We start from the raw sequence: 11,005 nt of genomic DNA on the forward strand, positions 1-11,005 counted from the left end.
TTTTTTTTTTTAAATGGAACGCCTCCTTTAAAACTGAAACGCCTGATTTGCTCCGAGCTCCCCGTTTTTTGAGGCGCAAGGTTGGGGATGATTTCCAAAAGGGAGGTGGTCGGCTTCTTAATCTGGGGATGTAAGGCTTGACGCTCTTTAATGAGAAGCCTTGCCGAGACGCTGGCTTTTGGGGGGTGGCGGCGGCGGGTGGGGGGGGGTCGGGGCCGTGACCAGGGTCAAACGTCAATCCTGAGCTCATGGCTTCGCTGCTGAAAGACGCAACGAGATTATGAGAGGAATGCATATCAAAGACCGTCCTCGCCTGGCTCCTCGCCTGGCCTGGACAAACTTTCCCAAGAGAAGGAATTTTTCTCAGACGACGGGGGCAGGGGGGGTGGGGGGAGGTGCCGGAGGCAGAAGTCGCAACGTACGCGATGCCGGCAGATAACACCTTTTGAACGGGACGCATAGATCGGCCCGTCTCATGCGGTTCCGCATCGATTGTGCGTCCTCGCGGACCGTGAATCCATAACCATGGACAGGAACATGTTTTAATCGATCCGACTGTCGACTCGGAGACGGCAAAGTGAGAGGAGGATATGAAGGCTAAGGGAAAATTATTGCTGGGGGGGGTGCGTAGGGGAGACTGAAAGCACAGGGGAGGCTCTTTCAAAAAATGTAATGAACACACACACACACACACACAAGCGTGTGGTGTGGTCTGTCTTTGTTTTTACTGGCAAAGCAGCAGAACTTAAACAACCATCAGTAACTCTCGACAGCGTCGGGGATAAATATAATTCCGTCACAACAAACTAAGCTCGCGCTGGACTGTTTTCAGTGCCGTAAACGTCGGGATGGGAAAGAGGGAACGGCGCTAATTTAATTTGAAAAGACGCAAAGTCCTTTCGTCGGTTAGCATTAGTCCAGAATTTGTATCTTTGCTGACTTTGAGGGCTGAAAAGCTTAAAATGAGGAAATTGCCTCCAGAGAGTGCCGCGGGATTGTTTTTGAATACACATGAAATGCAGATGGGAGAGATGAAAGCTTAACACCTCGAGATGTAGGATACGGTAAGCCTTATTGGTGTGTCTCTGACAAATGTGCAAAGGAATCGGAAAAGGGAGATTCAAGATAAAAAAAAAAAAAAGAAAAAAGAAGGGGGCAGAATGCGAGAGAGAGAGAAAAACTCCATGCAAACCCGATGTTGGAGGGTATATATGAACAGTACAAAAGAAGTGTGTGTGTGTGTGTGTGTGTGTGTGACAACCTCTCCGTCAGGGTCAACACTGACTTAATGAAGTTGAGTATCAGTCAAATAATTTCAAGCGATTACATTAAAAGATTTCACTCAAAGAGTTTTCGCAAAAAGAACGATTTGAATGTCTGGAGATAAAGTTAAAAGTGGCTTTGTGGTGATCGACTTTGTAGGCAAGAAAAAGAAATGCATTAGGACGGACAAAAAAAAAAGAAAAAAGAAGAGACCGTGGGGGGGGGGGGATTAAAAGGCGAGAAAACGCAAATGTGAAGTGGATGAAAATGGAAAGGGTCAAAATTAGGAGGTTTTGAGAAAGGGACAGGGAGGAGACGAGAGGTCGCGGTGAGTGGAGGGGACGTGGACGGTCCGACAGATTATTCTCACCGTGGCAGCGAGCTGTACTGTCGCTGCGTCTGCTGGACGCCGTCCCGGTCCGCCTGCTCCTCCTTCTGGGCCTGGGCGTCGACCGTCACCGAGTGGCGTCCGCTTGGCATTTCCGACCCATTGCTCATCTGACGGGGACAAAGAGGAGGGTGTTCCGTTTAAAGTTCACGCACAAAGAGGCCGTAAGCCGCATCGTCAACTTTCCGCAGCGCGGCGGGACAAAGACCTCCGGGCAGAAAGAGAAGCGCGGCTCCGCCGAGGCAAAGCGGGTCCCCAGGGGAACTTTAGTTTTGGCCCCGGCGTGTCCGTTGGGCTACGTGAACATTTTTGCTCTGATGTTCTCAATGACGTAGCACATATTTTTAAAAACACAACGCGCACGCACGCACGCCGCCTCGGGGAACAGGTTGTTCTCCGTTGGTAGTCCGCGATGACAACGGTATACCGATAAAAGCTCCGAGGCTAGTTGAGGTTAGGTCCCGGTAAATTAATTCCGGGAAAGGAAATTAATCAATTATGACATTTTCATCGAGATAGCATAAACTCTGTGCTACGTTTTCAAAGTAGAGCGAAGGGACGGAAAAAAAAAAAAAAAAATCCAGAGGGGGAAGTCGACAGTTAATGATAACAAACCATAATTTCCTGCCAAAGAAGATTAATTGCGTCTTTCTTATGATAAGCGGAGCAGTCGGAGAGATTTTGTAACATTAAGAGCGCTGCGTTGTGGGTATTGAATAGAAAAATGCTTTTAACGCTAATGTTGTGCGTGCTTTTCCAACGCTTTTCTGAAGTTGTAAAGAGTGTGTGTGTCGAATAGAAAAATGCGCCTTCATCACCAATTTTGTTTTCATCTCTGGACAAACTGTGCAGAAAATCGACGTGACGTCAGGGGAAACGGGAATTTGAAACATGCTTGCAAAGTAAGGTGGTACGAGGGAGTCAAGGGCATGATTGAATGGATCCGTGGGGCTGAAGGTGCGTTGGTAGATACCATAAGAACTTGCTGTAAACCTATCGTACTCTCAAAATGGCCCCCGTCCTCACTTCCAACGTTACAATGACGGCTCTGTGAACACTGCATTTCATTTTCAATAACGGGCCCCTCCATCTTCCATAAACACAGCAAAGGGATCTTGGATCAGCGAAGAGAACAAAACTGTTTAGAATTTTTTTTTTTTTTTTCCCGGGCTGGGAGCGACAACGGAGCGACGCAAATCCATAGCAGATGACGAGTGAGTGAGGCCGGAAGGAAAGCAAATTGTTATTTCACATAGGTTAATGTGTTTCAGAGAAAGCGACCGCACGCACGAGACTGAAAGTTTGATTTTTTTTTTTTTGAGGAGCCGAGGAATCTGAAGGCGTCTCCGGCTTCGCTTTGGCTGGACGGCACCGCGACAAAGAGCGCAACGCTTTGGTGTCGGTGGAAATCAGCCGGCATAACGGCATTATCCAGGGTGGCACAATCAGATTATTCCACGTTACACTTGGAAGACAACGCGGCATAAAACATGACATTTGTCGAAATCGAATCAGGGGGAGACGTCCGTGTTGGTTCTTATCCAATAACGTGGAAAAATTACGTCGACGGGGTTTTTTTTTATTTATTTTTTTTTATTGCTCGTTTCCTTGGTGATGTCACAGAGCCGAGGAGGGGAGGGGAACGAAAAAGAAGAAAAAAAATCTCCACCTGATTAAACATACAATCGTTCACAGATGGCAAGCAGGGGAGGACATAATTATGACAATTACTGCAGCTATCAAAAATCGGAGCGCAGCTGGGAGAGAGTCAGTCGTTCACAACAAGAGTAAAGAGCCGGAGTGTAATATTTCTGGGTTCAGGGCTGATCACAGACCTTTCACATATCAAAGCAGGATGCCGTGATAGGTCAGCGCCAACATATGGCTTTAGCGCCCACACTGCACATGAGGTCTATATTGGTAGGCCGCCGCGTAGGGAAGGGTTCTCTCTTCTTTCTTTTTTTTTCTTTTGAAAGAGCAGCCGCGCTTGAACGCAAACACACATGTGGAAAACATTTAAGTTACCAACAGGCAGCGAGACCTGACAAAAAAGCTGCTCGGAAATAAGAAGAAAAAAAAAAAAAAAAAGAAAAGAAAAAAGCCCCCCCCCCCCCCCCCCACCCCCCCTTGAAAGTCCTCACACAAACCAATTCCGTCAATTTATTACAGGCAAGCGAAGTCCATTTGCGGTCGCAAGAGTGTGTAGCTTTAGGCAGGGAATCCATCTGGGAAGCAAGTGGTGTGGTCTGCTATTTCAAGGCCTGCGGACCCCGGGAACTTGAACTGGAAGGCGGTTTCATTGCCACTTAAGCACTCTGGCACACGCAGAGAGCTCCGGTGGAACATGTGTTCCCTCGCGTTCTGCGCGGAGATAAGTGCGGGCGCGTCTTCGGCAGAGCCCAACTGCGATTGTTGAGACTCGCTTGGCGTAGCGAGCTGCCGTTTGCGTCAATTGCATTCCTGGCGAAGCTCGCCGCGCTCGCAAACGTGCACGCGAGGATTGAGCGGCATCAACAACACAGCTCGACAAGAGATGATACACGGCAAGTGAATTATGGATCTTTGCAATCGACATAACTGATATAGAGGTGAATAAATATTAGACCTGGTATATGCATATATCTATATATCTATACGTGTGTGTGTGTGTGTGTATGTATATATATATATATACACATATATATATATATATACATACATATACATACACATGCATACACGTGTGTGTTTGTGTGTGTAATAGGGGTGTCAGTTGATTAAATGTTTTAATCGTGATTAATCGCATCCGTGTCCTGAGTTAACTCGCGATTAATCGCAAAGTAATAGCAATTTTTTTTTTTACCCTGCTCTATATGTAACTTAAGATATTTCTTTTCTATATTTACTTTGCACTGAGCCAGTTTCTCAAACAGACAAGTCATTTTCTGACAAACGGGGGCACTTTGCAGCATTTCCGCCTCCGGTTATTGGCGCGTCAACTTAACGTGTGTGTATTCATTCACAATCAACCATTCCAGTGTCTGACTGCCGAGATCTCAGGCATCGCAACACAGGGATCTGCGTGTCGTGCCGCTCTGTAAGGAGCCCAAGGTCACGCAACAGCTCTTAAATCCACCCAAAGCTCCCTGGGAAGTCGACCGAGGGTGCCTGAAATTGACTTTGTGAGTCAACATTCTCACATGATAAGAGGGGCGCAGCCACACAAAGCCGCGACAGCGACCGTATGTTTGGTTTAAGCCCGAGCTGGCGTCGACGCAAAACTAATCCTTGTGGACACGCGGGTGCCGGTAGCAGGAGATGCAGCGATAATAAAAAATAATAATGACGGAAAAAGAAAAAAAAAATCCGGAGAATTCCCATAAATGGGCGGCTTTTACGAGCTGCCGTTTGATCCAGGAACAGGAACAGCGTGGCGCTAACACTCCTCTGTGTGGTCACGATCATTGGCCCACCAACCCCGCAACAAACAGTGATTTTTACAACCAATTGAGACGGAGGGAAAGACTGAAAGAAAGTAAAACTCTTTGGAGAAAAAAAAACGCACCCCGGCTCTCTGCTGAACATCTGGAGATCGCGTCTGGGGGCGGAGAGCGGCAGGGGTGGGACGAGAAAAAACATGCCGGGCCTAATTGTGTGTATCTTGGCTGCGGGGCGACATGATCGACAGGGCTTCTCGCGTCCCAGGTCATTATTCTATTAAGGAGGGGGCGGGGCGGAGTTGGAGCGCTGACCTCGGCGCTGTTGTTACAAGCACTCGCAAGAGACGAGTCTAAATTAGGTAGACTACGGAACACGCTCCCCCCCAACCAAACTCCACCTGAAGCAAGTCGAGGTCGAACTGGAGCCTCGCACCGTGTTCAGGTTCTCCGCAGAACACGGTCGTCGTTATCGCCTTCATTTCACCGCCAATCTGCCCTGCTGTTAGAGGCTGATATGTAGATTGTTCATCTTCAACACACAGGTTTTATCCCTAGGTCGCAATTTTAAGGGCTGTCTGAACACGACCATCTGATTTTCATTTGCATATTTTCAAGTCACGAGAATCTCCCTGGCGACAGCAAAAAAAAAATAAAGCTGTATTTTTTAGCCTCCTGTGAAAAACAAATTGCTCTTTTTTTTTTTTTTTTTTAGATTATTACTATAGCTGATGTCATGTTGGCCCTTAAACGTGTTTGGAATGAAGAAGACCAAAACAAAGGTGGTCTCAGAGCGCGAAACACAAAACACCGGGCTAAGTGTGTGGCCACCTAAAAGGGAGAGATTTTGGCAGGCGAAAGTAAATAGGTTGGAATTTTTTCTCATCAACGGGGAGTTTGTGAACTGGCCCGAGGCTCTTTATTGTTTGGAAAAACAAAGTCATTGATCAAGTGCTACATCACATGTAAAGTAAATTCATCGGTTGGGACCTGTGATTCTGCATTCAAGGGCTCGTTTTAGCGAGTTCACATGCAACACGCTCATGGAATGAGTCCACAAGCTGGAGTTTCAATCATCGAAGACCTGACCTAGACCTGATCGGCCAAAGAGCAGATCAAATTGCTTGCCGTAGTTCCGGGCAGATGCATTCTTGGCCTGAGCTTTCGGCCATTGGAACTTTACGGGTTTGTTTATCGCTAACCTGGATAACGAGAGGAAGGACGTAAACGAGTGCCTGTCGTCTTCCTTCGGACAGCAGGTTCAGAGCTGTGAATAACAGTCTGACCACTCTGGGCAAAAAAAATGAACGGGTTGACGCGGTTTTTATAATGAGAGCGCAGCGGGGAGACGAGCTAACCACGTTAGCCTCTGAGTTGTGGCCCGACGTCCTCCATCGACACTTGGAGTTTTATTAAAGAAGGCTCACAGTTTAAAGGGACTGTTTCTTTTTTTTCTTTTTTTTTTTTTACAGCCGCCCTGAGGGGATTCCAGTACATCATAATCTAAGTCACAGTTTGAAGATTTCCTTGTGGCGAAGATCCAACATCAGAACACGTCACCTCATATCTCCCCCTCTGCTTTGTTTCAAAAGCGCTCGGCCCGTCTGACTTGCAACAGTTCCTTCAGCTCCCTTTTATCAGCACCAAAACATAACATGTCTGCGCCTGTATCTTTCCCTAACAAGGTCTGACATTCTGAAGCCCTTTCTCAAAGGACTGCAATAACATGAAAGAGGCCTAATAAAATAGACTTCAAAACTCTAGGGCCGGGCTTCATCGTATTACCAGCGGAACAGACGAGGACGCTCGACAATGTCAACAATCGCAGGCAATTAGGAGCTCAGAGGCTCACGGAGACAAAGGGGGGGAGGGAGACTCCGAATGTGCTGAGCTGTTAACATCTCATTTCGGTCGACGAGAAGGAAAAGAAAACGGAGCCGGGAACGTGCCGCATTTTCGGATTCTTAACCAGGAATATGACAAACATGGGCAATCCGGCTGAGAAATTGGCCTCCCGCGAGCAAAAAAAAAAAAACCACAAGTGAAAAATTGTTATGCCGAAGACAAACTCATTCAGCCATTTAGAACCCGAGCAGGTCGCTCCCCCCCCGCCCCCTCGCTCGCTACATCGAACCCTCCTCTCCAAACCAATTTTAACCGACAGACTGACACTCGGAATTCGCTGAGAAAATAAAAAAATAAAAAATTGGGACGGCAAATATTTGAAATTCAAGGGCTCTGGCGAGCAATTTGAACAATAGCTCTGCTTTGGTTTGGAGAGGTATTTAGCTGTCTTTGCCTTCCAAGCCAGGCCAGGCCAGGAAAGTAAATGAACTAAACTCTGCTGTTTCTGATGCGGTATTTCAATAGAGAAAGAGTATGAATATTCTTAAATCTTAGATATTATAATTAACGTCACTTGCTTTTGACGGACTTTATGGGTTTGACTCCTTCACAGCATGTCATTAAAGTCGGATTTTTTTGACTGGACAATTAATTTCGAGGGAAAACAGAGACACGTTAATGGTGTTGGAGCATGTCAAAAGCACTGGCGAGACAATATGGACTGGGGGAGATTACAGACAAAGTCCTTCTTTACTTTAAACTTCAGGCACACTTGGACTTTGAGTGCGCAACACAGGGAAAAATGTAATCAAGTCCGGATGTATTAACAATGTCATTAACTCGATAACATTTTCCCAATTATGGAGAGTAAATCCTATTGTTAGCGCAGATCCATCACAGGAAAGGGGAACCGCTTAAGACAAAAACTCGCTTCTAAATTAAAAAAGCTAATTCAAAAAATCCACTTTAATCAAGTTTAATGAAATTTCAAATGAACGCTTGAAGTAAACATTGTCTTCCAATCTATTTTTTTCACGCCTGACTCAAAAGACCCGACGTGTCTTTAGATGTTTTGTCTCCTTCCTGCTGCCAGCGTGTCACCTTTCTAACGCAGAGAAGACACGCGGATGATGAATTAGCAATTTGTTTCAGGGTTTTGAGGGTGCAAAGAATAAAATGTGAGAAACTAACCAGAGATCTTCTGCAAGTGGTGTGGGAGCATCGCGGAAATTGGGAGCTTTGTCGGCAAGAGTTTGGCAGTAAAGGAGCATTGACAGTAACGCGTGATTGAACTTCACTGAACACACTGATGCCAGGTCTCAAATTGTGTCGACTCCATTTTGTTTCTTCGATTCGAAAGAATCGGAATTTGTGAAAAGTATGAAAAGAAGCATCAAATTAGCAATTCGCGTTTCTCCCTCTACCTGAGTCGCGCATGGGGAGCGCGCTGTGGAAAGCAGTCTCTGGATCTGGCTCAACATGACCGAAATTAACCAAGCGTGAGAGATCCATTAATCAGACAGCAGCTTTGGAGACGCACCACTGAAGTGCCCAGCCCAGCGGTGCATCGCGCGGAATCGCTCCCGATGCATTTCTGCTCTGCCAGGCTCAAGAGCCGCTTCCAGTCAGACACTCACCCACGGCTGGTTGAAGCTGTAGGCGTGTCGCTGCTGCTCCTCCTGGTCCTCCTCCTGCTTGGCCTGCTGGAACTCGTGCCGCAGCTTCTGTATCCGGTCATGGTTACTGGGGACCATCTCCCTGCAGGAGCGGGAGGGAAGCAGTGCGTGAGAGGGTGGATCCATACGTCATTCGGATGTGTCAAAGTTTACTTTGGTGTGAAAAAACTCAGGCACAAACACGCGGCCTTGGGAGGTTTTCAGCCACTCCAAAAAAAATTTCCAAAGTGCTTGGCGGGCGTGATCTTGATCTGCGTACAGGTTATTTAATGCCGGCGACATGATCTCTTTTTTTTTTTTTAAACTAAACTAAAAATAAAATCGCACATCTTTATGCCATTAATTTTCATGGCAGACTCTAGAGGAGTAGCCTTGCAAGTTGAACCATCTGTGTGGTTGCCAGGAGACAAGAACAAGATACTCCGAGGCCCAACCAACACCTGGCTAGGAGTGCTGTCACTGACCTGGGTATCAGCGAGCTAGTCAGTACATACTTTGATTATGTGCATTATGTCTTCAGTTCTTCATATGATAAGACGAGTCACACACACGCCACCCAGTGACACTTCTGAGGAAGGCAGCACAAACTAGAACCCTTGAGTGTACAACACAAACCTCGTCAGTCGCTTCTTACGGCATGATCTGTCTTAGCATATACTTTTGAAAAGAGCACTGAAAACAAGGAAAAGGCAGACTTTTCAAATTTATGAAGGATTCATTAGCATGATAGACACGTATTATTTTTGTATTATTATTATTATTATTGTTAGATTAAGTTTGAATAATATAGCTTAAGGAACTATATCTATCCATCTATCACGACTGTCAGTCGATTAAAAGTTTTAATCACGATTAATCGCATTAAAGTTAGTAGAGTTAATTCACAATTAATTGCAAATGCAGTGCAATTTTTTTGCAATTTTTTTTTTTAAAACCTGCTCTATATGTTAACAAAAAAATATATTGCGTTTCTCATACTTCAGGAAAAATTGGAGACGACTATAATAATTATTTGAAAATGAACCAGATTCCCTCGTGTTTCTTTGAGTGACTTCCTGTCCAGGGTTGCGGACGTCGAGATATATATATATATATGTGTATGTGTGTATGTATGTATGTATATATGTATGTATGTACACACGCGCACACAGAGATGAAGGGGCTCTGTGCATTCTCCCGACGCACCCTTGATCAGATCTATTTTAATACCTGCCTGACATCTCTATGCGCACTTGCTCTCCCTCCAAGCCGCCAAACATGCCATGCATCCGCCCGTCGCTCAAAGTGTCCCTCATGCACCGTTGTGAGTGACGCGCGTCCCCCTTTTAAGACTACAGAAGAATGTTGGCCTTTTATGGTCGGTAGTCACTAAACACTGTGGAAAGCCCTCATTTACATCTCCTTCATTTAGAGGCTTTGAAGGGCCTGTCAATAGGAATCAATAGGCTTCCCTCAGCTTAATCAAGCTCTCCTTTTATCAGCGACTACAGAGGGGAGTGCACGACAAAACGCATAATTATGGTCAGACAACTGCCTTAATAATAAGCCTGCGTTTATGCATACCACTAGGATGAAAGTGGCCAAAGGTTAAGAATTTGTGCTGGGGGGGTTGGGGGGGGGTGTTTAGGACAGAATGGGGTTCATAGTTTATGGGAAACAAGAGAGATAACGGTATGACTGATGTTCTTGTGCATTTAATTAGAAAAACTACGTGAGAAAGAGGCCAAGAGAGCTGGAAGCAGTCTCAAAGCACATACAGGTGGCGTCACAAAACGGAGGAACTGATTGCTCATTTGGACCCAAAGGATTGTGGGTGCAATTAATTTCAGATTAGAATGAGCATCCCTGAGACGATAACGGACACGGCAAGGACATGATGCCGATCATGCTTCATTAAAAGCACGATAGATAGCGTCTCGCAACCGGGGGGCGGGGGGGAGCAGATCTTCGCCCCCGTTGGACCGCGCGCACGGCACTTTGGCGAAAGGCAGTCGTCGTCGGGATTCAACCGCCCGATCAAAATCAATCATGTTGGTTACGCTCCGTTTGATTTCCTATAGCTTTGTTTTAAGTGCGGGGGAGAGTGCACCAGGGTGTGTACTCGGGCCTTTTATGTGTGATTGGCAGTTAAGGAGCAGTAGGGGTGAAGGGTTTGTGACATTGCTGCCCCCCCCCCCCAGTGCTCTTCATTATAAAATCGATGTCCTTTTGCACGAGGTTGCAAATAAACCCACTGCAATGTAAAGCACAAGTTTTGAAACTTTAAGCCCGACCAAAAACATAAATAATTACTTATATTGTCAAAGCCAAATTAGAACACAACACCCGGTTAAAACTGGCCAACTTGACACATTTTTTAATTATTTATTTCACTGGTTGAGAGCATGAATATCTGAGTCTACATAACTTCATTGTTA

At 46.0% G+C, this 11,005-nt stretch overlaps 1 protein-coding gene across 1 annotated transcript in view; it reads right to left on the minus strand.

Moving 5' to 3' along the window:
- LOC142880196 (partitioning defective 3 homolog) overlaps positions 1-11,005 on the minus strand; it is an 83,063-nt gene that overhangs the window by 6,595 nt on the left and 65,463 nt on the right. The window contains exons 3-4 of the mRNA XM_076013924.1: positions 8,550-8,670; positions 1,634-1,761 (exon numbers count right to left, since the gene is read on the minus strand). Of these exons, the coding sequence (XP_075870039.1) occupies positions 1,634-1,761; positions 8,550-8,670 (249 nt within the window). The remainder of the gene's footprint in view (positions 1-1,633; positions 1,762-8,549; positions 8,671-11,005) is intronic.

The sequence above is a fragment of the Nelusetta ayraudi genome, unplaced genomic scaffold (assembly GCF_046127955.1).
Source record: "Nelusetta ayraudi isolate G7.1 ecotype Tasmania unplaced genomic scaffold, CSIRO-AGI_Nayr_v1 ptg000161l, whole genome shotgun sequence".
Lineage (NCBI taxonomy): Eukaryota > Metazoa > Chordata > Actinopteri > Tetraodontiformes > Monacanthidae > Nelusetta > Nelusetta ayraudi.